The sequence below is a fragment of the Penaeus chinensis genome, chromosome 15 (assembly GCF_019202785.1).
Source record: "Penaeus chinensis breed Huanghai No. 1 chromosome 15, ASM1920278v2, whole genome shotgun sequence".
Lineage (NCBI taxonomy): Eukaryota > Metazoa > Arthropoda > Malacostraca > Decapoda > Penaeidae > Penaeus > Penaeus chinensis.
Genome location: NC_061833.1, coordinates 15,718,398 through 15,745,897, shown reverse-complemented (window position 1 = coordinate 15,745,897; position 27,500 = coordinate 15,718,398). Strand labels below are relative to the sequence as shown.

General features: G+C 35.0%; 2 protein-coding genes across 4 annotated transcripts in view; one reads left to right on the top strand and one right to left on the bottom strand.

Annotated features, from left to right (window-relative positions):
* LOC125032742 (putative glutathione-specific gamma-glutamylcyclotransferase 2) overlaps nucleotides 1-6,112 on the top strand; it is a 7,975-nt gene extending 1,863 nt beyond the window's left edge. The window contains exons 2-5 of one of the 2 annotated variants that reach the window (XM_047624043.1): nucleotides 1,634-1,777; nucleotides 2,772-2,813; nucleotides 4,198-4,357; nucleotides 4,981-6,112. In XM_047624043.1, coding sequence (XP_047479999.1) covers nucleotides 1,643-1,777; nucleotides 2,772-2,813; nucleotides 4,198-4,357; nucleotides 4,981-5,192 — 549 coding nt within the window. In that variant the 5' untranslated portion in view covers nucleotides 1,634-1,642 and the 3' untranslated portion in view covers nucleotides 5,193-6,112. Of the gene's footprint in view, nucleotides 1-1,633; nucleotides 1,778-2,771; nucleotides 2,814-3,011; nucleotides 4,358-4,980 lie in introns of those variants that run through there. The other variant, XM_047624044.1, reaches the window with a different exon arrangement.
* A 7,180-nt stretch (nucleotides 6,113-13,292) lies between these two features.
* The window catches only part of LOC125032952 (BTB/POZ domain-containing protein 1-like), a 19,404-nt gene continuing 5,196 nt past the window's right edge, over nucleotides 13,293-27,500 (bottom strand). The window contains exons 3-11 of one of the 2 annotated variants that reach the window (XM_047624358.1): nucleotides 25,879-26,449; nucleotides 21,496-21,717; nucleotides 20,782-20,926; nucleotides 20,401-20,579; nucleotides 20,050-20,236; nucleotides 19,490-19,620; nucleotides 18,851-18,962; nucleotides 14,830-14,952; nucleotides 13,293-13,645 (exon numbers count right to left, since the gene is read on the bottom strand). In XM_047624358.1, coding sequence (XP_047480314.1) covers nucleotides 13,487-13,645; nucleotides 14,830-14,952; nucleotides 18,851-18,962; nucleotides 19,490-19,620; nucleotides 20,050-20,236; nucleotides 20,401-20,579; nucleotides 20,782-20,926; nucleotides 21,496-21,717; nucleotides 25,879-26,449 — 1,829 coding nt within the window. In that variant the 3' untranslated portion in view covers nucleotides 13,293-13,486. The remainder of the gene's footprint in view (nucleotides 13,646-14,829; nucleotides 14,953-18,850; nucleotides 18,963-19,489; nucleotides 19,621-20,049; nucleotides 20,237-20,400; nucleotides 20,580-20,781; nucleotides 20,927-21,495; nucleotides 21,718-25,878; nucleotides 26,450-27,500) is intronic. The other variant, XM_047624359.1, reaches the window with a different exon arrangement.

Genomic DNA, 27,500 nt, shown 5'->3' with positions numbered 1-27,500 from the left:
ATGTATGTATATGTTTGCATGCATATGTATGTATATGTATGTATATGTATGTATATGTATGTATATGTATATAACACACACACACACACACACACACACACACACACACACACACACACACACACACACACACACACACACACACACACACACACATATACACACACACACATACACACACATACACACACACACACACACACACACACACACACACACACACACACACACACACACACACACACATACATACACACACACACACACACACACACACACACACACACACACACACACACACACACACACACACACACACACACACACACACACACGCAAACACACACACACACACACACTCATACATACATACATACATACATACATATAATATGTGAACTGTGTCCATGTTGACAAATATAAATATATATATATTTATATATATATATATATATTGATATATATATGTATGTATGTATGTATAATGTATACATATATGTATATATATTTGTTTTTATATATTTATATATATATATATATATATTTGTATATATATGTATATATATTTCTATATATATTTTTATATATATAGATATATGTATATGTATATATATATATTTATATATATATACATATATATATATATATTTATATATATGTATATATATGTATATATATGTATGTATATATATATATATATGTATATTTATATACATGTATATGTATGTGTACATATACATATTTGTATATATATATATTTATACATGTATGTGTATGTATATATATATATATAGATATAAATAATTATATTTATATATTATATATATTTGTTTATATATATGTATTTATTTAAATACATATGATGTATATATGTATGTGTACACACGCACACATGCACACGCATACACATATGTATATATATGTATATATATGTATATATATGTATATATATGTATATATATGTATATATATGTATATATATGCATATATATATGCATATATATGCTTATATTTGTGTATATATATATGTGTGTGTGTGTGTGTGTGTGTGTGTGTGTGTGTGTGTGTGTGTGTGTGTGTGTGTGTGTGTGTGTGTGTGTATGTATGTATGTATGTATGTATGTATGTATGTATATATATATTTATATTTGTCAACATGGACACAGTTCACATATTATATGAATGTATGTATGTATATATGTATGTATGCATGTATGCATGTATGTATGTATGTATGTATGTATGTATGTATGTATGTATGTCTGTCTGTCTGTCTGTCTGTCTGTCTGTCTGTCTGTCTGTCTGTCTGTCTGTCTGTATGTCTGTCTGTCTGTCTGTCTGTCTGTCTGTCTGTCTGTCTGTCTGTATGTATGTATGTATGTATGTATGTATGTAAGTAAGTAAGTATGTATGCAGATAGATAGATAGATAGATATGCATACATAAACATATATGTGGCATTGGCAGATGACATGTGTAATAGAGGAATATAAAGGGGTACATAATGTGCATAATTATTCCTGGAGCATCTTTGAGGACTACCATAGAGACTGAGGCAAAAGGACAGCATGCATATGTGAAAAAAGCATTTGTATGTATTTGTATATTTTATTAATACATTGTTTTTTGTCAGGATCCAATCATGTGGGTATTTGGATATGGTTCCCTTACTTGGAAGGTGGATTTTCCTTACCAGCAGCGGGTAGTTGGATACATCAAAGGCTATGCTCGCAGGTTCTGGCAGGCAAGCATTGATCACCGTGGAGTTCCAGGAAAGGTAGTATATTGTATGCAATGTAGCGTTTATTTTTGCTTGGAAATACAGCTTCTTGTTTATTTTAGATTGAAATAAAAAGTATAATTTCATTGATATTTATAATGAATATGAGTAAAACAGCTGTTATGTTTTTAGATATATTTTTTAATATTTAAATTTTATGATGTATTAGTTTGAGAATAGAATGAAAAAATAATTTCCACAGGCATTACAGGATAAAGATAAATTGCTTCCTCTTTTGTTCCAAAAATCTTCTGTTCTCATGTTTTATGCCAGGTATCTTTACTTGTTAACAAACTAAGCTGGCAAGCTCGCTAAGTAATCTGCCTTGACAAAGTAAAGTAATGAATAGCACTTTGTTACTTCACAGTTGTGAAAACAACAGTAAAAATCCAATAATATGAACTTTTGAGAACACTGTTCATGTTGACTGAATGTATGCACTGTTTTCCCATGCATTGATAGGGATCGTAAGTGTTGACATTTTCTTACATAAGCACTATTGCTCTGTTGATATTCCTTAAGCTAAAGTATTTTCATGGTTTAAAGCATTAGTGTTTCCTCCTCTGCTAAATGTTTAGAATGGGACTTTTTCTCATAATTTTATTGTATGTATTTATCCAGATGTGAAACTTACTATGATCTGTGATATATGCTGCACATTCCCTTGTCCAACCTAATAGCATTGCAATGTCAAGTGATTACTGAAGCCTCTGCATTTCAACAAATGCCAACAAACCTCTGCCATGTATATTCTGGCAAGACTGGTTCTTAAAATTTACTTTTCTTGAACTGAACAAATATGAAGGATGCCCAATTAAAAAAAATAATGGTAAATGTTGCATGCTTAATGTATACACAATTTTTTTCTAATCTCGTACACTTTAGATATTTTTACAGCCATTAGGCTTTATAATTTTACTTGATGCTTTTGTTAGCTTAGTCTTCAGTAGTTCTCATACACATAATTCTCCACTTTCTTCCCAACCTGCAGCCGGGAAGAGTTGTCACTTTGGTACCATCTGATGACCCTGAGGTATGTATTCTTGAGCACCAGCATTATAATAATCAGAAGCATGACAAGCACCAATAATTTTAGAACTTTACAGTATTTACTGTATTTATATCATTTGTGTAATATATTAACCATTAGTAGTCTTGCACATATTATTTCTTTGCAGTTCATTCAGATATTTAAACTAAATGCTTTATTATGAGGCCTAATGTGCTTCAGGAAAAAGTCTGGGGAGCTGCGTATGAAATCTCACCTGACAAAGAGAGTGATGTGATGGAACGCTTAAACATAAGAGAGCAACGCTTTACCAATAGAAAAAGCCTAAGTATGTACTCTCCCAGTGATCAGATGATATCAGAAAGTGTGTTGGTGTTTCTGGGGAGTAAACAGAGTGAATTCCTATTGGAAGATGCCCCAATCCTTAGCATGGCAAAGCAGATAGCTGAAAGTCGCGGTCCTTCGGGTGCAAATTCAGAATACTTATTTCGTCTGGCAAATTTCATGCGGGAGGAGGTACCACAAGCCAGAGATGATCACCTGTTCCAGTTGGAGGAGGCAGTAAAAAAGATTTTAGCCTAAAAGATAATGTAATCGCAAACTGAGAATGATTGAAACATTTTAGATCTATACAAAACATACATCGGGCAGGATATCTTGGCATTTGGGATTGATGTATAAAGTGATTTTGTGCAGGCTCAGTACAAATGAAATGCTCCTGATATGAAAATGTATCTTCATACTTCTTCCTGGAATGTATAATATCTCTATATATATTTGCCTGGAAGGACAGTAATTAGAGTGTGTATATATATTTTAGTAATAATTTTGTTTAATTATTTCAGTAAAAACTCTTGGTACTAGCATTATTAACAGTGACAAAGTTCTTGATAATTGTTCAAGTCTTAGATTAAAATATGCTATTGATATTCACTTCAAGAATGTTTCATTGATATTGCTTTGTAATTTTTCTGTGTAAGTGTCAGGGATAAAATATTTTTGTAGTTTATACATTTTTTAGGATTGATCTGTTATAGGGATGTTACTAGACATGAATTATTGTATGTGCAACTTTTTAAAAATGGACAAGATTTCTTCTCTATATTAGAAGCCTTATTATTATTATCTTGTCGTGTTATCATAAATTATGAGGCTTGTATTTTACAACAGATTCTTTTTATACTTCTTGATGAATATTAAGATATGTTTTGTATTTTCTGGTAGAATTATTTTGCTGTTTTTAAATAAATATTGTGAAACTTTGAATTAACTTTCTGATGCTTTCAAAATCAAACAGCTAAATCTTCTGAGTTATGTAAAGATTAATTGAAAAAAAATTAGGACTTATAAGAAAAGTCCAAGCCTTCAGAGTCCTAATTGAAATCCTTAACATTCCTTCAATGTGTAGGAAAAGGTTTGGGGTGTAGCTTATAAGATCAGCGAAGAAAAGCAGGAGGAAGTGATGGCTCATCTTGACCACAGGGAAAAGGATGGATATCAGCGCACACCAGTGACCTTCTTCCCTCAGGAGGCTGCATTGAAACCCTGGGAACTTATTATATATCTAGGTAATTTTCTCCCTTCCTTGAAGTCTGAACCATTTGTTTCCTAGATATTTCTTGCAAGAATTAGGGATGTAATATAGAGGCTAGATTGAAGCCCTGTGAACTAAATATATATATATATATATATGTATATATATATATATATATATATATATATATATATATATATATATATATATATATATATATATATACACACACAGTTAACTCTGAAGCTTTTAGATTTTCAGATATTCTCTTTTAATATGATAATGACTTTTAGAAACTGGAATTTGTTGTTAATGGTAATTAAGGTCTAAAAGAAAATCAGTAGTGATTAAATTTTGTTATAGGAAGTTAATGCCATAAATCCAATTTTAAGTGATTATCAAATTGCAAGAGTAATGGTAGTAAAGTATTTCAAGATCTTACCCATATTGTGGTCACCTAACTTTCAATTGCATCAACATAAAAACAAATATGTATTAAATACTGTAGTAATGCAGTAAGTGAAGTATAATTTTCTAATGTATTACAAAATGGTTATTTATTACACCTACAGATTTAGTTTATTTGTGTTTAGTCATAGGGAGGAAAATTCTAAAGAGATGAGTATTATTTAAGCTTAAATTTAATTTTCTTTTCAGGTTCAGAAACAAACCCCTTTTATACAGGCCCAACAAAGGAAGATGAGATCGCCCAGATTATAGCATCAGCTGCCGGACCGAGTGGTTCAAATAAGGAGTATCTTTTCCAGTTAGCTCAGACTATGAGGTCACTTAACATAAATGACAATCACTTATATAGCATAGAAAATAAAGTGAAAAGCATCACAGAAAATTGCAGTCAAATGACTTAAGGTTGTAGAATGTGAAACTTTGTACTTGGAAGATAGAGGGTAAAGTATGACAAAGCCTGGATGCTTTTATGGAATTGTGACTTTTGTAACTTGCGTTTACAAATAATTTTCATCTTGGAGAAATTAATAGACTTTAAGAGGCAAGGGGGGAAAAGAAATGAATTTAGACCTCTGTATTTAATTTTGTTTAAATGAGTTAGACAGTTGAGGATAAGGACATATAATCTGAAGTGATTATGTTCAGTAAATGCAAATGAATGTGTTGACACATTGTGACATTGAGTTTATTCATTGTTATTAATGTTTCAATGTTTTTAATATATTTCAAGAGTGAGGACATTTGATAGACAAAAGTAAACTAAAAAAAAAAAAATGCATTATATATATTGAGATATTAAAATCAGTTCCAGATATTTTGTTTCTTGCTTAAAACTGTGATACATCACAGAAATGGAAATTGTGACATCAGTGCAAATTATTATTATTCATTACTGTTAATCTCAGTTACTTTGTGATCACAACCAAAATATTTTATATTTTTATATTTCATAAATAATGCTGACTTTTAATTTATCCTCTTCCCAAGTTTGCAAGACTATTTAAAAATGTAAAAAAGGATTGTGAGTTTGAAGATCATATATACTGGAACAGATTTTGCTAGTGAAGACCAAGTTTCTAGAAGACATTATGGACTTGACTTTTATGAATATTTATTTTAAGGCCAATAGTGAGAATTTTTATTTTTGCGGTCTTTTAAAGCCCTGTTGAGGCCACCTTAACAATCTAGTTTTGTAGGTATTAACCCAACCACCATGGATTTATGTTCTGGCCCCTGCAGTTTTTTGTGAATTTTGTTACATACAGATGGCTCCACATATGTTCAGCTGGCAAGGAGTCTGTCAGTAGCCTTAGTGATCGATCCTGATTTCCCCATCCCTTGAATTGGCGGGAAAACGTGTTTTTCTTTTAAATACAACTGATATTGACACTGTTATTGTTATTGATGTTATGATTATTAAATTGTTATTAAAATCTTGGTAACATTTTAGACAATGAAATAATACCAAAGACTCTTTCCAAAAGTCAAGAAAAATGGTAAACAGGTGAGATAGGTAGGATTAATATCTGACTCCTTAGTGATTAAGCATTTGTAGAGCCATCTATGTGTAAATACAATAAATAAACTTATATTACAGTGGGCATGGCATGTATTCTTGCCATCCGAGCCAATTGGGTTAATGCACATCAAATACCAGACTAGAAACTACAGTACCTCTTGATGAGATCTGATGAACTTTGCCTTAGCAAGTGCTGGTGCTGAAACTCCTCCTTGGTGCACTTTTTTATTTATCTGTGCAAGTGCTCTAATATCAGGATGATTATGACATCATGTGCACGCTATTGAATGATTTTCCAGATTGTAGTAAATAAAGAAGTAATGTTCACTATAAAAAATATTTTGTATTATCTATTATTAACCCATTGGATCTGGGTAATGTTTCTGTCACATCATGAAAAAAATTGCTGAGGTCCAGGAAACAGGAATATGCTGTCCTGGAAAATTTTCCACTGGGAAATAAGAGTGGAGCCATGGCTGGAAATTATACAGGGCCCAGGGGTACCCTATTTCCATGCTCAGGATCCTATTCCTGCCTGCTGTGACTAGTGGAGAAGGGTATGTTACAGAAAATATAGAAAATATTGTATTGATAATATGAAAAAAATAAATAATGCAATGTTATTGTTATTACACGGAGTTATAGACTTCCAAGGGAGATACTATGGAGTCTGCTCAATGAAAAGTCTGGGAAATGATAGGGAGAAAAGGGGACAGGTGTTTGAGATGCAGAGGAAGAGATGTTTTATTTATTTATTGAAAATTTTCCGCTGAATGAACATCTAAAGTCGTTAACAGCATATTCAGAATATAGTGATAGGGCGAGGATTGTTAGCAGAGGTAAGGAAGTGCTATATGACATCAAAGGGTTAGGAATTAATTAATGATTAGGATAAAGTTACAGGTTGAACAATACTAGAGGGTGAAAAGGGTAGAGAGGGGGAGCTGACAGGGTACAGTATAAGGTAAAGGTTGTTAGGAGGGAAGGAGTTAGGGGAATAGGGAGCATTATGATAAAGTACTGTGATGCAAATGGCAAAAATGAGTTTAATGATTAGGATAAGTGTACAGAACAAAGGAATGAAGAAAAGGAAAAGGAAAGGAGGAGAGGAAAAGACCATGGAGAATTAGTTGAGGTGAGGGCTGGGGACCAAGGCAGGGGTGATCCCCTACACTGGGCCTCAGTCCCCGTCTCCCAAGCCCCCCCACAACAACAGTGAGCAAGGGACAGGGAGAGAGAGGAAGAGGTAGGTATAGGAAATGGTGTTGTAGATGATGGGGTAGAATGTTTAGATTGTCTGGTGTAATGGGTAGAGCAAGAAGGCACCAGGGAATTGGTAGAAATTGGAATGTATGGATTTAGAATGGCAATAGTATTTGACTGGTAGATGGAGGGGGTAGAAGTGGGAACACAAGGAGGAGGAGGAATAAATACTGGAAGAGATTTAGAAATATTTTGAGAGGAAGATTAATGGGTGGAGCAAAGGACAGCACAGGATTGGGGGCAATTGAAAAACCTCATCAGCATGCTTCCTGTCTGGCCTCCCATAAAGTGAGGCCAAGTTTGAATCTGAGAACTGCCACCTCAGACTCAAACTTGTAGGTAGGGCAGCCCTTATAAAATACATTGTGGGAGCCACTACAATTGGCATACATGCATGCTTGTGCAAAGGATTTTGAACAGTCATGAACAGGCTGACACATAGAGGATAAGTCTCTCCTCCAATCTAAATATCATGGGAGAGGCTATGGTAATCTTATTAATATTGGTGGAGTTGTATTGTAGTAGCATACTACTACTGCATCATAGTCAACAAGAAAGGTGAGCAAGGTGCCTCCACAATCTGACCAATCCTTATCATAAACAGGGCAATCTTCTGGTTAGATGGAAACAGTTCTGCTACAAGTATAAAGGGCAGAAATAGGATTGCTAGTGAGATCAGTCAGGGTAGATAATGTTTGAGCTTAGGACTTGTTTTTGGAGATATTGTTGGAAGAGGAGGGTGTTGAGTAAGGGGCTGCAGGGGGATCACAAAAAATGGATTAGCTGGGCTACAAAACAATAATTAGAAGGTTTGTAGAGGTGGAAGTAGTTGAAGGGTGGGAGGAAGAGGATGGTGTTGAGTGAGATAGTACTGCAGGTAGGCGGACAATAAGAACAAAGAGTAGGGGAACTGGTAGAAAATGAAGACTGTGGAGGATGAGGAGATGGAGTCAAAGATGTTGGAAGAGAGGACTGAGCTGACAGCAGGTATTGACAAGGGGGTAGGAGTAGCAGTGTTTGGTTTGGGAGCTGGAAATGTTGAAGTCGGTGGGGCTGGTTGAAAGGGGTAAACCTCAATGCCCCTAATAAGGGTACAAAACCATTAATGGCCTTAGTAACCCTAGAGTACATGGGGAAGAGAAATGGTTCACTCCTCAAGATCCCCATGAGGGGTAAGGGCAAGACAACTAAATGGGTATACAATACCCATGACTCCCTAAAGCTGTTTAAGGACAGACCCAAAACCAGCCTCTAATCCTTTCAACATGGCTCTCATACTTTAGAAAGTGGACAGAAGGAGTTGAAAAAGAGAAGGAAAAGTTAATTCACAGAAAGAAGGCTATGCAAACCTAGTTGAGCCTAGGGCTGAGGCCCAAGGTAGGGGAATCCTTAACACTTGGTTCCAGCCCTTGTCACAACAAAGGGAATGGGGTTTAATGTGGCAAAACAAATGACACTTAGAGATCTTGGGGGGGAAATGTGTATGCAGAAAAAGAGATAATAATATTGCAAAGGAAAGGCAAGGAGTATTAGTGTGGGCTGGGCCTACAAGCTGCACATCCAAGAGTTGCCACTCAAGTATGCTAATGACTAGATTTTGGTCTATGTGCAAGCTGTGAGGCACCTGAATATGCACTTTATAACCACAGATGAATTACAAGACATTTTGGGTATTAATAAAAGAATCTTTGATGGTTAAAAAGCAAAATAAATGTGCTAAGACTATGAAAGATCATGTAGCAATATAGGAAGGCATAGTATCACAAAGGGTAAAGAATAGTACAACAGTAGGATGGTACTGGAAATGGTAAATTAATTAAAAAAAAAAATGATAAAAAAATGATGAAAAAAAAAAGTGAATGAAAGGAGTCTGTTACCTTTTTCATTTTTCATTTAATAGAACCTTTCAGCTTTCACCTTGACAATATGTCTTAAGAACTTGTGTCATAAATTACTAACATGTGATTTTTCTAAAAGAAATTGAGTCTTTACTTTTTTGTATATGTATATTCTTTCCTTAAAAACAAAGACAAAAGGCAAAAAAATCCATAGGGTATTGGAAATAAAACAAATATCATCTGCCAAAGAAGAAAATTTATATTGTAACTTGCACACATCAAGGTTTGGCAATTTTACATTTCTCTATAGGATTGCACAGGACATGCAGAGAAACTTACAAAATCATTGAAGAAAATATTCTGAGTAAAAGATCAAGAAATGACAGAAAAAAAAGAAAGAAAAGATGTACACTTTGGATGGAAACAGAAAACAAAAATATGCAGAGTTTTGTAGCTGCTGACTAGAATATTTATTGTAGATAGGTGATGTATCTCTACATCATGTGAAGTTACATAGTACCTATATGCATGGAACAAAACATAAATACTGTATTATTCCCTGAAATGGGGAAAAAATAGCAATACAAGTCATTTGCAAGAGCAATACAATAATACACTAAAATGCCTCTTCAGTTGAGAATCTTGCTTTCTTTCAAATATATATCTAAAAGAGTATACAACCTGTCTTAATGGATGCTTTATTTGATTACACTTTGTTATTTATCTGGTTTTGGAAACCAGCAAAAACTTAAAACTATGGATTATATCACTTACTATTTTGTTTACAAACATACCAAGGGTACAAGCTGCATATAAGATTATATATATATATATATATATATATATATATATCATGTATGTGTATATGTCTTTATGTGTATATGTGTATATGTGTATATGTGTATATGTGTATATGTGTATATGTGTATATGTGTATATGTGTATATGTGTATATGTGTATATGTGTATATGTGTATATGTGTATGTGTATGTGTGTATGTGTGTATGTGTGTATGTGTGTATGTATGTAGTATGTATGTAGTATGTATGTAAATATGTGTGTTTATGTATGTATGTATGTGTTTGTTCATATATATATATTGGATGACAATCAATCTATATTTATACTGAAGCAGTTACTGCTTTGGACATGTTCACTTGCAATGAAATCTTCCATACTTCATCAAAGTACATGAATCTCTACCACAGACCTGAGATATATATGAAAAAAAGGTAGTTATGCTTTTGCATTTACTCCTGACTTGACCCCCTCCCCCCCCAAAAGGAAAGAAGAAACATCATGTGACTTTATCACTATTTGGGATATCCAAGAGAGCATCAAAGTGATTACAATGATATCAAAAACAGATTTTTCTCTATATACATACTGGACAGCCAGAAAGAGAGAGCGAAAAAAAAAAAAAAGAATGAATCTATACTTAGATGCAATACACAACCATACTGGAGGAACTCAAAACACACTATCTAAATGAAAACTCACAGTAAAATTAAGGTTCCCTTGGATTCTTCTCGACGACTACACTGGCCTGTGATACCATGTGAGTATGTACTTGCAGCACCGTATGACTACTTGCTTCATCTTTGTGATCCCTTCTGCAGCATAAGATGTCATGTAAATGAAACTGTCTTGGACTTGGAACACTTCTTAAAACATTGAAAGCTTGAGGTGTGTGTCACTAGTCATAAAATGTATACTCATTTTTTTTCTTTACCATATCTTACATTTGGCTGCAGATATATGAACCAGTCTCATACACTGAAGAAAAAGAAGAGGAAGAAGAGGAAAAGGAAAAGAAAGAGGAAGCCAAAGAGCAAGGGGAAAAGGAAGAAGCTGATGAAGAGAAGGAAGAAGAAAATGATAATAACATGAAGGGCATCCATCACTACAATTCTGAACATCACAATAATTCCACAATAATTGGTCTTGCCTACAAATCCCCTCCTACAGAGAATATAATATTTTCATCAATGAATTATCTTTGCTAAACATAATTCATTCAGAAATGGTCAAAACTATCTTTCTTCAAGACAAAAAAAAGACACCAAAGACAGTATTTACTATCGACATTTAAGAGAAGAGATTCTTGGTCCATTGATATTCCTAGAAGACGTGGAAGTTAGAAAAAAAAGTGTCTACACAGATGCACTTATGCATACAAAAAAACGAAATATACACATGTATGTATGTTTGTTAATGTAAATGTAGGTGCATATGTATATTATGTGACACAGTGGGAGTTCTCATATGCTATATGAGACCATGTATACCTGTATATTTATATTTATATGTATGCATATGTAAGTGTGTATGTATACAGATCAGCTTGTATATATGAGTGATATATTTATATATTTGTACAAGCTGGCAAGTAAACACAAACACACCGATATACCTATAAGTTTACATTTCCATATTCTATACACAAATATTTATTTGTTACCCTTCAGGAAATCATTTTATAATCAAGATGAACAAACATCAGCAACATATATAATACATTGCTTTGACCTGTCTTTAACTCCAAAACTAGACACACACAAATACCCAACCATCTAATCGGATTCAAAAGATCAGACAGACTATCCTGACAGTTGTCTTGGACAAACTGCATTAATTCAATCTCCTTCAAGCAAGTCACAATTTCTTACAACTCTATTCTTGATTCACACAGTTTAATTACTCAGAGCACCTTCAACAGCATCAAACTCAAACTTCTACACTTCTTGAAATCATTCAAGATACTCAAGATGTTTATATAGTGCTTAATTTTCTTTTGCTGCAGATCCACTATTTTAGAAAATAAATATGAGCAATAACTCTTCACTATTTGTCCACTATAATGATAACATACATCACAGTCACTTTACCCATTCCTACAAATATCATCAGGACCATCATGATTAACAATACACATATCAAACAAGTCTTGTTGACAAATACATTGATATTCTTATTTGACTACATTGTCACTCTGTACTCTGAGCCCTCTTATTTAATGCTATGTTAAAATAACTTTGGTGGTTTTACCAAATTATAATCTCATACAAATTTAAATGCCACATTCTCTATATTTTCATACATCTTTTATTTTTACAGACAAATGAACACTTTCTTGTTTGTTATGGCAAGCTATATAAATAAAAATTATTCAAATTGAGCAAAGTGTCATGGTTTATTACAATTACTTTTGTGTAAAATTACCTTAACAGAAATATTGGCATATTATCATCAACATAAAAAGACCTCTTTTATTTCCCTTTTTAATTATTCAACTTTCATCATTGGGATACTTTTGAGATTCCAAGCATCGTTTACTAATATATACATTTTTGGTTCTATGCCCCAGTAATACCACTATGTTTCCCTCAACTTAACACCCCTAACATACCTTCATTTTAATCCTCCAATACTCTCAAACCTAACCAAAAAGAAAGTGAGGAGAAACTTTTTTCTTTTCTTTTCTTTTTTTGTCATTTGACCAAAGTAGGTTTCTAGTATGCTAAAATTAGTTTACAGAGGCATCGTTATGAGGCTTAGTTACAGTAGCTGTTATATGACACATTTTCTACATATAATAAGTTTCTGTAGTTATACTGTTTTCCCAGTTCAATGCAAAGCATGATTTGGTATCATTAGCATTGAGTAATATCGACTTAACACGTCCAAGACCTCTCACCTTTACGACTTCTTCCCCTGCCAAAGTTATCTAAATTATAACCAAAGGCATGAACATTACCATTGTTTTTATGAACCCCTATCTCCCCAACCTAGTACAGTGCAGGTATCTAGCATGGAAAAAGAGAGAGGAAAAAAGAAAGAAAAAGAAAAAGGAAAAAAAGAAAAAAGAAAAAAAAAAAAAAAAAAAAAAAAAAAAACTGATAAAAAAAAAAAAAAAACAGAAAAAGAAAGAAATAAAAAAAGAAAAAAAAGGAAGAGGAAAAACAATGACTAACTAAATAAATCTGCAAATGAATCTTCTGCAGGGATTGGGATACGTATCAACTATATTACACAACCATTATTCTTTCTTGGTTCTCCATTCTTTTATCACATCTAAGTGTAAAAGATGATTTCCGGGATCTGTCCATCTTCAACGGATGTACCATTGTTGTTTCCAGCTGCATATGTGAACTGGAAGGTTGCTCTGTCACCTGATGGACATTCCACCGCCACCTTACGCATTCCTTTGGTTCCGTAGTGAGAATCTGGGCCCTGAATATATAAAAAATCTATATAAGCAACAAATATAAAAATTAGATTCAGTATCAACTTGTCAGGAGAAATTATCTGCACTTAATAACATCCATTATTTCCATTATTTACATGAACCTTTTAATTTTACAAAATCCATATGCAAATTTGTATCCCTTATCATATTACCCCAATGCCACTTGGAAAATGTAGTGTTCACTGTAGTACTGTTTCAAGAAATGCCTCACAAGTGCTAAGCCACCAAGTCGTCACTTAGTTAACCTCACCTTGAATTTTTGGGATTTTTATCCCCCCTTATGCTATCAATATTGATGCTGCTATTAAAAATATTTCCAAAAATAAAGGAAAAGGGTAAACAGGTGAGGTAGGTTGTACAGTAATAGCCTTATTGGAGACTAAGTATTTGAGGAGCCAGCTATGTGAAAAGACAATTAATAAACTACTTAAATGCCATCCCTGGTGGCACTGGGTTAAAAAGAGCTCAGAATAATTTTGAATAATGCATGAGAGATATAATACGGGTTATCTAGCTCATGATAAATTTTGATTGTGTCAAGATTTTTTTTTCCTTACCTGTATGTTACCCCATCTACTAAATCTATGTCACCACCTGTAATTGCCTTATTCGCATGCAACAGTGTGTGTCTAGGTATTCTGAAGAATTCATATACCCTGAGTAAATATTAATTAATCTCCTCATGATGGGATATCCCCATACCATACTAAGCCTCATGCTGGGCTTTGTGTGGTCAGACATGTAAGTGAAAATCCAGAAGTGTGGGAAAGAAATGTTTACCCTACTCTCTGCATCTCTCAGTGACTGCAGTGGGAGCCAAACAAGTGAACAACTCAGAGCAGGCTTGACTGTGCATGGGATGGGAGCTAGTCACCTGGCATTTGGCTCAGTTTGCCGTGACTTGTTAAGTAATCATTTGGCATGAATGGGTTGAATAAGTTGCCTATATTCTTCTGAAATGTACTATCCAATAAGAAGTGGTGTATGGCGCACTTTTCATTCAACCAAGTTTCATCTTTCGGTGCATGCAAATAGGCAAGGTATAAAAGATAGAGAAATGTAGTCAAATATATACATTTGTAAAGATAAGAAAAATCAGTTAGTATTGGTTAAAAACATTAACCAAATAATGAATCTTGGTGCAAGTGTATTTTGATACCAGACTCACCTTCAGTGTAGCATAAGCAGTGTAGTTAGTGTTGGGCAGCACCTCAACGGGCTCCTTAAACATGACACGAAATGTATTCACAGAACCATCAGATGTAAAGTTTGTGTCGTTGCTTGCACACACCTAAAAATCAACACAAAGTATAAGCCATGCACATTACTGAAGATTCTTTATCTCAGGATAAATGTATAAAATCCCAACAAGTGTGCTGAAATGACCAATATCAATGTTCAGTATGCACCCCACATTTTTCTTCTTGCAGTCATTTCTCAACTTAAAGCAACTGAAATGAGAAGACAAAAAGACAGAAGGAAAAAGAAACACTCAGATAAAATCAGAATTCTTTCCATGTATTTTTATTGAGTAAAATGGGACTGTTGGTTTGTGTGAAGATGCTGTAGTATCCATACTTACTTTGTGTTTCCTCTATAGCAGCTAAAGCACAAACCATGGCTACATGTGTGCCTGCAAAGTCAGAGCAAAATCTGACTGCCTCCCCTAGGTAGCAAAAGGTCAGCCTAGGGGGCTGACTCAGGATGCTTTCCCAATTCTTCAGAGAAGCCTGTCCACTCCCCCATCAGGGTAATGGTAAGGTTTGCAGTACAAGCAGTAAAAATCTGGCTGTGGGCCAGGTGACATGAATATAACATCATGAAAAAATTTGCCTGAGGGCTGGTGTGAAGGGAATATGCCAACACAAGAATTATGGCTGAAGGAATGACTCACCACTAGTGCACAAAGCTTTTGGAGGGTGATTAGAATCGGTGGGCATTTATAGACTACCTAGAGAGATGATATAGAATCAATGCTGGGAAACATTCTATTATTATCTTCATATATTATACTAAATGACAAATATACACACTAGAAAATGATAAAAAAAAACAAAAAATGCTTATGCAGAAATAGAGCTAATAACACTGCAAAGGGGAGGGAACGAGTTTTGACACTGCATTCTAGTGTTGTGTGGGCTCTGCCGACAAGCCACACACCCAGGAATTTCCACTCAAGTAAGCCTAATGCCTGGATTTTGGTCCATGTGCAGGCAGCAAGGCATCTGGATCCCGTGAGTTAACATGACATGACCATTATGCCATGAAAAAACTGGCTTAGGGCCAGGGTAATCAGAATGTGCTGTCACAAAAAAATTGGCTGAATAATGGAAATGACTCACAATGCATGCACAAAACACTTCAAGAAAAATTAGACTTAATGGGCATATAGGAAATGGTTCTTGCATTATTTTCACCTGTAAACAAAGGTGGAATGAACCATCTGTGAGCAATGGCTGGAAGAGTGCTGGGTCCGATGAGGACACTATTTCTATATTCAAATACAGATCTTTGAAAAAGGCAAAAATGGAAAAAAATGCATGAGCAGAAAAAGAGATAATAACATTACAAAGACAAGGCAAAGAGCCTTGACACTGCAAACGAGTGTTTGTGTTGGCTGGGTCTACAAATCTGTCAAGCAACCCTCAACTTCTTTGGGAATGCTGTGGTGTTTGAAAGTCTGATAGGTCTGGTAGTCTCAGGCCAGCATTGCATGGTTCTTGCCCCTCTTTACCATGTCCCCCCTCATAATGTGATCTCCTCACACACATTCTCCCATCAACTTCCTCCTTAGACACCCATATCAATGCTTATGATCCCTACCAACTGACCACCACCCCCATACACACACTAACTTTCAAATCAAACACAGTAAGTAGAGTAAGCAAAATAACAGAAAGGAAAGTGATAAGTGAGAAGACACCATTCTCTCCCCACACATGATAGCAACAGCAAGATGCTTATTGTGATAAATAATGACTATGGTTACAACATACTAAGCTAGGACACTTATAACTCAAATAACAAGTAAGGATACGCTCTCACAGAACATGGAAACAAGAAGAAAAACAAAAGCAACCAAAGCTCCAATGCAAAAGCCTGCAAGGGAGACCTAAACCTCTACATAAAGAAATGTCACACAAGCAATGGGGAAGCCGATACTGAGAATCACCTGCCCCTTAAAATCAGAATCCTTCCCTATCATTGTAAGGGTCTTTCTAAACAGAAACTGGTACTAAACCTCACAGCCTTAGCAGGGTGTTTGACCAAAATGACTCAACATAAGTGCCAGCTACTGCAAAACCAACAGAACATTTCCCAGAATTTATTTTGCAAATGCTTGCTACCTTACAAATAAAGCAGGCAAACTTGACTTCATAATGAAACCAAATACTGATGATATTGCAGAAATCATAGAAACAGTCCCAAAATCATACTCTCTAACCATGGGGACCATAGACGAGTACCAGATCATTGAGTAAAATTTGATGATGACCTTTGAAGACCTTGAACCCTTGTGAACTTAGTGAAATGGTACTCTGCAGGATATGGTCCCCACCCTAAGACATCCCCAAAGAAGTCCTCTAACAACAAATAATAGCAAAGACTTCCTGTCTCTAAATTCATAGAAATGGACACTGGATATTTTTCTTATAGTATACAAAAAAAGAATATCTCAATCCTCTGTATGAAATTAATGTACATAGAAGAGTTTTCATTAAAAAGAAAAGAAAAAAATAGAGATAACAAAAGGAAACAAGAATAATTAAATATGCAAATATCTAATTTCCTTTTCTTTTTACCTCAGGCGACACCTATGTTTGGACCAATGAAGTTAGCTGATTCCATACATTTGGATATACACAACTTTGGTTAGCCATAAAATGAAAGAATGAAGGAATAAAAAAAGAGTGAAATCAGAGACACACAAACTAATGTCTTTCTGAATAATATGATACAAGTCCTCTCTCTCCTCACTGGTCAAAAATTCACCAGAGTAAGGCTTAGCAGAATCCTACTTTTCACTTCTTTTTTTTTTCTTTTTCTTTTTTTTGACTGTAGAAGAGACCCAAATGGTTTAAAGGAAAAAAAATCATTAAGAGCTCCAACACATATAGATACAAGGGGAAAAAGAAGAAGAAGAAGAAAAAAAAGATGAAGAAGACAAACAGAAAAAAGAAAGAGTTGATCCCCATAAGCATGATCTTATCCTAAATGATTTGTTATAAAATCAGTAGTACATGCAACTGATTTACTCTTTATGAACCTTACAAGTATTCAAATAGTTTTTATGTAAGTGATCTCATACAAAAGAATGTGGAAATCAACATAACCATGTCGACATCATGAATAAATACACTGTCCACTGTGATTTTATTCTATAAATTTTGCTTACAAAAAGATGGCTCTAAACATGTTATGCCACAAGGGAGTCAAAAGTTTAAAAAGTGAAGTTTTTATACAAAGGGTCATTGACTATCCTCTTGTGAAGTTCTGTTAGAAAAATGAATCAAACAAAACCACAGTAAACAGAGCATGTATCTGGCATCCAAGTGTTAAAGTAAAACCTAATAACAATTGAATAAAGTTAGTGTCAAGCATTAGAAATTCTTGTATTAAATCAAAGCCACTGGGAAATTGCTGTGCTCATTTTTTAAAAAAAATTTTTAATGTCTCTGCACACAGATGGCTCTGCTAGTGCTTAGCCACAAAGGAGTCAATTTGTTGACCTGTGACCTTATCTAATTTTACCTTTCCCTGAATTGGCAGGAAAAACATTTTTTTTTTTACTAATTCTATAAATACCAATGGTGTTATTTTTTTATAGACATTATAATTACTATAATGCTATAGCCACTAGTAGCAGCAATATAAGATAATATAAAATATTTTCAATCAAGGAAAAGGGGTAAAAAGGCGAGACAGGCAGTACTTGTAATTGACTCACTGGTGACTTAGTACAAGTGTAGCCATCTACGTGTAAAAACAATAAGGTAAACTCAAACTGGGCATGTAATGTACGTACATGTCATGCCCTTCAGATTTCGGTTAATAGCAATTCCCATTAATATAAAATGATAAAAGAAGAAAAAAAGGGTGAGAGGAAAAAGAAAGAAAGAAAGAAAAAATTATTAACCAACCAAAAAAAATAAAGTACCTTGGTGCAAGTAGTACAAGTCTTTCCCTACCTTTCCTGTGGCTGTATGGATGATCTGGATGGTCACCTCATACTCTGACGGCCCGTGGATGGATCCATACATTCCAAAACCCACTACAAATATGCGACGGTCAACTATGAACCTGTAAAATTATGTTTCATAATTTTATGACACTATTTTAGAAAGAAAGAAAAGAGAAGAAAAGAAAGAAAGAAAGAAAGAGAGAGAGAAAGAAAGAAAGAAAGAAAGAAAGAAAGAAAAAAAGAAAAGAAAGAAAAAATATATAAATACAGACATACATATACATACATACATATATATATAAATATATATAAATATATATAAATATATATAAATATATATATATATATATATATATATATATATATATATATATATATATATATATATATATATATATATATATAATCTGCTTCTATCTGATTATGTAGAGTGATTCACATGATCAATTCCTAAAAATGCTAAATTATAGAATGTAATATTCTCTTTTGTATTACTTGTAGACAACTGTCAGCTAGATAACCTTCCTGATTATTCAGGTAACATAAGAACTAAATAAACATAAATTTGTAGAATTAAAAGAAATGATAGAATGTTGACCTTACTTTTCATTTTTAATAAATTTACTAACAAAAAAATGCAACCTACCTAATTCTATCACTTGTTCCAGAATACCCCCATCTGGACTCAATCTGCTGGAAACGACACACTGTCTGTTCCTTGCCGGTCATGCAGCATCTTGGAACATCTAGGAAGTTGACCGGGGGTTTTGGGTTGACCTATATTGAGAGAAGGTTTGTTATATAGATTTGCCTTATTGGGGAGATTTTCACTTAATGATGCCCAGAGATAGGCTTGATTGGTTAGGGGGAAATATTCTACATTCAGTAGCAATTTCTAACCTAATAAATGCTTTGTTTGGGCTATCAGAATTTTGAATCAATGTTACGATGGCTAAGTATGGCAAAAATATATACTATAAAATAGGCCTGTCCTTGTGGAAATATGAAAAATATACCTTAAGAGAGTATATATGGTTACACCGGAGAGTCAGAGATGATTGGATCTCAAAACCCTTTTAAGGAGGTCATATAGATTTTATATCTACTGAACTCAAACTGATTTTCAAAGGTGACTCAATGGTACAAGGAAATAAAGAATAGGGATAAGGTGCAGGAAAAGGAAAATTTAATATATCTTAAACTTGCCGTGAAGTGGAGAAAGAGCTGGACAACCTCACGGTCCGTAAGAATGCCTGACTGTGCTGGTCCCTGAGCAAACTCTTCCACAGTCATGAGAGGAAAACGAATGAGAGACAGAGCTCTGCTTAACTCTTGTCTCTGATTAGCACTAGTTACAGGTAAACCCTCACGCTCACACTCTGCCTCTGACCACCTGTTAGGAGGAATTATCCCTTTAGGTATTTAGCTTCAGAGTTCCTTATTTACTGTTATTTCCAAGTACATTCAAAAAAATAATTCATAAAAAATAGTTTAATAGCATGAAAATACAACATCTATAACAAGAGTACTTCCCAATTTTCAACACAAATACCTTACCTGACTGTTGCTTGAAACAGCTTGGCCTCTCGAATCCTCAAGGTATCTCTTTCTAGCACCAGACACAGGGTATTATGGTCAATATCTGTGAACCCTTCAGCTGCTAGTGAATCTTCAGTGTTTTTGTCAATTGTCTCCAAGCACAAGGCAGCCAGTTGTGGCTCATCAAAGAGTCGAGCCTGCAAAATTTTGCCCAGTTCTTGATATCAATTCATTATTTGTCACTCACAAAATATTATTTATTTGGTAATTTCTAATGCAGATCAAATTTAAAATGCATTGTACCTTCCATTTTCCAGTTGTACAAAGAAAAAATAAAACAAATGGAAGTCAAATTAAACATAAAGCATGAATACGAATTAGTCCCTTGATGTACTATACCTGAGTTAGAAGCATAAATGCATTATCTGAGGAGAGGTTACGCTTGAGAAAATCTACACAGGCTTGTTCAAGAGCTGGAACTGCATACTTCTTTGCCGTGTACAATACAGTCATCACCGTCTCTGGCCCAATCTGCACCTCATCACTGGTGGGAAGTTACTTTTATCAAATTTAGTGACTGGATATGTGTTCAGAAGGGTATGAACAACTCGTTTACCTTTAGTAAATGCTTAAAAGGAATTGGTTTACATTATATATGAAAATTAACACAATTCATAAAAACAAACTATAATCATTTATTCTTATTAAGTACAACAAAGTGCATAAATCTATGGGATCAAAATTATACAGCACACACACTGTATCACATATACATTCACACAAATATTCGACTCACTTTTTCACACCTATCTTCTTCAAACAACCATTAACCCGATAACTGCTACACACAGTATTTGCTGTAGTTTGGGGCGCCAGCGACATACAGCATTTGCTGTAGGGGTTTTAGATCCATATGTCAAATTTCCCATGCATGCATATCTTGTCTAAAATAGCACAAAAATTTATTTTCTTGAATTTATTAATTTTTTTTTGACACTTTTTGCACACCAGTTTTGCCAGATTTCTTGAGTGTGCAGTTCTCGGGTTAACATTGAATGTGAAATTGAATTCTAAATATATCTTCATTTTCCCCCTTTGCCCCTCTCCGCTCACCTGTACAAGAATCTCAAGAGTGCCAAGAAGGCCTGTGGCTCCACGTCTGGCAGTTCAATCTCATCCTGATGGGTACTTAACTGCCCATTGAACATGGCATCAAAAACAGCACTGCCCACTGCCAGCACAAATTTATGGGCTGGAATACGTTGCCTTGAGTCTCCCTTGCCGACCAGGAAATGAACATCACTCAATATTTCATTGTTGAACAAAAATGCAAATCTGAAACCATTCAATTAAAAGTGTATAAAATACAAGTCAGCAATATATATCTGGGCATAAATAAGGCACAAATACACTTCTCCTGTCTTAAAAATCAATAAAAATCAAACTACTTACCTATCAATCTATGGTATAGTGGGTTAAAAAAAGAAACAAAGAGCAGAAAGCAAAGAAGAAAAGGAGAAGAAATTTGTACAAAACATGACAATTTTTTTCATGCTAAAATATATATATATTTACTATACTAATCATATCTACAAGTAAGAGAGGGAGAGAAAAAGAGAGAAAGAGAGAAAGAGAGAAAGAGAGAGAGTGAGTGAGAGAGAGAGAGAGAGAGAGAGAGAGAGAGAGAGAGAGAGAGAGAGAGAGAGAGAGAGAGAGAGAGAGAGAGAGAGTGTGTGTGTGTGTGTGTGTGTGTGTGTGTGTGTGTGTGTGTGTGTGTGTGTGTGTGTGTGTGTGTGTGTGTGTACATGTGCGTGTGTGTGTGTACATATGCGTGTGTGTGTGTGTACATGTGCGTGTGTGTGTGCAAATCCTCTTCAATATGTTCTTAGCAAATAAAAAGAAATAGTTACAAGAATTTGATACCATTGAGTATAAAATCAATCATGACAGTAGAATCACTGAGAATAAGAAAAAACAGATGCAGCTAATATCAAACTTTTGCCTATTACCCAAAAGACAAAGACAAGTTGTAAAATATAACAGAACTTATTACTTATTTATGTTACTTAGCTTTTGTAGGAATAAATAACTAGTTACTATCTTCTACTGGTGGCTCATATTTCTCCTATCAGAAAACCCGAATCTGACTTATGATAAATACTTTGTTGAAACTGCAACTTATTATGTTCATCTTTATTTCCATAAAGAAAAGTCTAAATGTTGATAGTAAAAAAAATTATTTGCTTTTCAAAAAAAAGTATCACACCCCTGTTCCCCTTTACTATATACTTACTCTCTACTAAGGTCAGAAATAAAGGTTATATACACATAATCATATGATCTATCCTACCTGTTGATGTATACCACTGTCATTATCATCTACTAAAATGCATCTCCTGTTCTTAAGAAATGACAACAGTTTTAAGACTATTTAAAATAGCATGAAAAAGATATTGACATATAATGCATTTACATTTCTTGGTTTCTTGGCTATTTCCTTTGTTCTGCTGTTCAACTATCTATCTAAGTGAACCACCCTGCTAATATCATAAAAATCCTGGTGCCCAAAACCTCACTGTAATCATGTGTACCTTGAATCCTGTGCACCATTACTATTACTACTACTACTACCATAGTACTTCTACTATTGTTAAAGCAACTGTTTGTAGTCTATCATTTAGCTCCCTGTTAAAAGAATTCCCTAAAATAAAATAATATGAAAATTAAATCTAAAACAATAAAAAAAAAAAAAAATTTACATTTCAATTATAATGCTAAATGAACTTTATAGGAATATACAAACGATAAACAAACAAACAGGCAAACACACATGTACACACACACACAGACACACACACAGACACATATCATGGTACAAAACATTTCTGTTAAGTAAAACGTAGAATTTCTTTACTTTATTTGATGTGGTGGATGAGCTGTTTTCCATTAAGAAAACTGTTTTTTTTCTTATTATTCTTTAGAAAATTTATATATTATAAAATGTAATCAAATGATTACATGAAAAAAAGAAGACAGTATGATTGCATGGCACCAGGAGGCTAAGATTTGAATGTTTCAAGCCCATTATGGAAAGGGTGACAATTATGTTTTATTTTTGTGTTTTTCCAGTTACCATGTAACCTAGAACTTCGAACCAGCCCTATGTCCTTAGTATCTGTTAACTTAATCACAGGGATTTTAATGCCACTGTTAAAGGTAATTATTATTTCTATTGATTATTTCCATCATCATCATCATCATCATTATTATTATTTCTATTACTATTATCCTCATCATAACTAGGTGAGGGTAGACCCACAACTGTGTATACATATGTGCAGTGGTGGATCTACGTATAAATATATATACGTAATATACTTATTTTTTGTATATTTATATCAGGGTTGTTCTCAATTCAATGGCTTATCAATATATTCTAAAGCATTAATAAAGCACTTTAAAGCCAGCATATGCATACTGTAGGAGTATCAAACTTTCATTTACAGATGGTGATTATTACATGCACATTATATAGTTAATAGGTACATTGCCGGGCAATAACACTTTTGAGGTGTTTGATGTCTCCACTTAATGCCTACCCTATCCGACAGTCACCAACTCATCTCCACTAGCAAGCCTCCTACTGTAACACAGTGAAGCATTATGGTATGTCCCTCCTAATGCCAGGATTTTCCACACATGTGCATGAAGAGACTCTGGTGAATGGGTCATGACATACAGATAATACAGGATATATGATGTGCTTTATCATCAGAACAGAATGATACCCTCTGACCCTCATCTGTATGGAGTAAGGAACTAAGGCAGTCGATGTGGATTAGAAGGGGGAAAGATAGTTCAGATCTGGGTTCTACAGTCATTCCCTATTCTTAACGGGATAAATCATATAATCTTTCTAACAGATTCAATTTGTTGTAACCTATTCTGATAAGAGTCGTAGGTTTCAAAATGAGACACATGAGCGGAAAATACTAGTCAGTGACTAGATATATAACAATTTTCTCCATGAACGGACGGAAATTGTGTTGGAACAGAGTTGGTCACCAGAATCAAGTAAGACTAAGTGGACATGCCCCTTATACATGTGTGTCTGTGTGTTTGACATAATAAAATATCTACTTACATACCTATTTCATCATTGTCATATTACAGATAGGCAATTTTGCTGAAGCTATAAACAAGCACATAAATGAAGGTACATGCATTTCTCTGCTAATATCATTCAGATGAGTGAGTCAGAGTGAGTGGGTGAGTCTATTTCTTAGTCTCTCTCTCTCTCTCTCTCTCTCTCTCTCTCTCTCTCTCTCTCTCTCTCTCTCTCTCTCTCTCTCTCTCTCTCTCTCTCTCTCTCTCTCCAAGTGTGTGTGTCAGTGTGTGTGTCAGTGTGTGTGTGTGTGTGTGTGTGTGTGTGTGTGTGTGTGTGTGTGTGTGTGTGTATGTGTGTGTGTGTGTGTGTGTGTGTGTGTGTGTGTGTGTGTGTATGTGTGTATGTGTGTGTGTGTGTGTGTGTGTGTATGTGTGTGTGTGTGTGTGTGTGTGTGTGTGTGTGTATGTGTGTGTATGTGTGTGTGTGTGTATGTGTGTGTATGTGTGTGTATGTGTGTGTGTGTGTGTGTGTGTGTGTGTGTGTGTGTGTGTGTGAGTATGTGTGTGTGTGTATGTGTGTGTGTGTGTGTGTGTGTGTGTGTGTGTGTGTGTGTGTGTGTGTGTGTGTGTGTGTGTGTGTGTGTGTGTATGTGTGTGTGTGTGTGTGTAAGTGTGTGTGTGTAAGTGTGTGTGTGTGTGTGTGTAAGTGTGTGTGTGTGTGTGTAAGTGTGTGTGTGTGTGTATAAGTGTGTATGTGTGTGTGTAAGTGTGTATGTGAGTGTGTGAGTGTGTGTGTGTGTGTGTGTTTGTGTGTGTGTAAGTGTATGTGTAAGTGTAAGTGTATGTGTAAGTGTATGTGTGTGTGTAAGTGTAAGTGTGTGTGTAAGTGTATGTGTGTGTAAGTGTATGTGTGTTTCTGTATATGTGAGTGTGAAAGTGTGTGTGCATAAGTGTGCGCTCGTGTTTGGGCGCAAATGTGTGTGTAGGCGTGAGTGTATGTGTGTGCTTAAGTGTGTGTGTGGGTGTGCTCGTGGGTGTGCATGCGTGCGTGTGTGCATGTGTATGTGTGTGCATGTGTGCGTGTGTGTGTGTGGGTGTGTGTGTTTGCGCTCGCACTTGTACATATATGCTTGTGCATGCTAGAGTATGCTTCTGTATACAGGTATATATCTATTTATCTACACACACACACACAAATATACATGCTATCTCTCTTTTTCTGCCTTTTCTCCCTCTAAAACCCGTCATAACCTTAGAGTCGGGAGAAGTGACAACTCCAAGAGAGAAAACGGATAATTAATGAGAAGGCAAAAGTAAGTGGGAATTTTAGAGGGAGCTTGCTTCAAAGAGCAGATTAGGCCCGTCTCCTGAGCAGTTACTTAGTAGTACCTTTCCTTAACAGTAGTCATGGTGGCTTGCCAGTTATACATGGGTCCTCCATTATTGGTGCCAGGAGTAGCTGTGCTAGTGGTAGTAGTAGAGGATGTATTGGTACTGGTGGTAGCAGGGGGGTTATTGCAACCACCCGAGGGCGCATTGGACACTTGGGCTGGATCGCTGCTGGTAGTTGTGGTGCCTGTGGTATTGGCTGAAGCAGGTGGTGGTGGTGTGGTGCATGAGGATGGTACCTGTGATGGCAGAGGTGCTGAAGCTGGCTGAGGCAGCGGCGGAGGGGGAGGAGGAGGAGGAGAGGGAGGACTGGCGGCACCAGGAGGGGCAACAGGAGGGCCGGCAGGGGGTAAGCCTGTGGGGGAGGCAGGGGGCTGTGAGGGGAGGTAGGGTGGGAGGATTGCAGGGTTATTGGGGGGGCCAATAACTGGGTGTGGGACTACAGGGGATTGGGGGATGCCAGCCCTCCTCAGTGATCCGGCTGTGCTGTTCACGCTAACATGGCTCGGGTGCGAAGGTGGCGATGCTGGGGATGGTGGTGGAGCAGAAGCGCTACTCTCTGTACTACTTCCTGCAAAAGAAGGTACTTAGTAAATATGGAGATATTGAAACATGTGGCATTTCCAATGAGCATGTATGTTGTAAAAAAGTGATTTTAGGATGGAAATATTCTTTATACTAGAATTTTAAGTAAAGTTATCATGCAACATAAATTTAAGGCTTATCATTATTAATTATTTTTGGTTAATTAAGGAATTTATCTCACATTCCATGTTAACGATTGTTAACAAATGATGAAAAAGAGAAAAAGGAAATTATGAACACTGCAATAAATTTATATTCCAAAATCTAAAACAACAAGCTAACTGAAAGGTTACTTGAGTGTTCTGTCAAAATATGAAACAGCTTCCTAGGGGAAAAAAAAGAAAAGAAAAAAAAGGAGTAAATTTTTCTCTATAAACCATGCACTTCTCTTGCTATATAACTGTCAAAAGCACTCACTGCATTAATTATAGTGGATAAGAGAGTAACAAGAGCCAAATTTTCACTATAATAAATGTAAGTGTAATTTGTCTTATCATAGAAGTAATCTTCACTAAATGAAAACAAGATCTGATCCCTTTAACATGCAATTAATAAATTACATATTGAGACATACAGTAATGGGCATTAGGAAATCTACTCTGGCTTGATTATGGTGCAAAAATATGTGTTCTGTCTAATGCCATATACATGCACTGCCATCTAAATATACTAAATATATATACAGAACACATACAAATATTCATATATTGTAGAGAAGTGTAAACTGGAAATTTGGTTATGCATACTTATCACAGTAATGGCTGCATGTCATCTAGAAGTGACAAAAATAACAAAATAGTGTGATCTTATCTTTTCTTAGTGGCCACAATACTTTTGCACAGTAAGATGGTACTACTACTTTCAAACAATAAAGCAGTGCCTGATTCTGTAGATTATTGAAGTAGATATTTATAAAGAGTACTTATATGAATATCAAAAAGTTGTATACTGCAATTTGCAAATATTGTAACTCTAATCCTTCTTATCACTGGAGTAAAATGTGTACTGGGTTTCTTTTCTCCCTTAGAACCAGAATA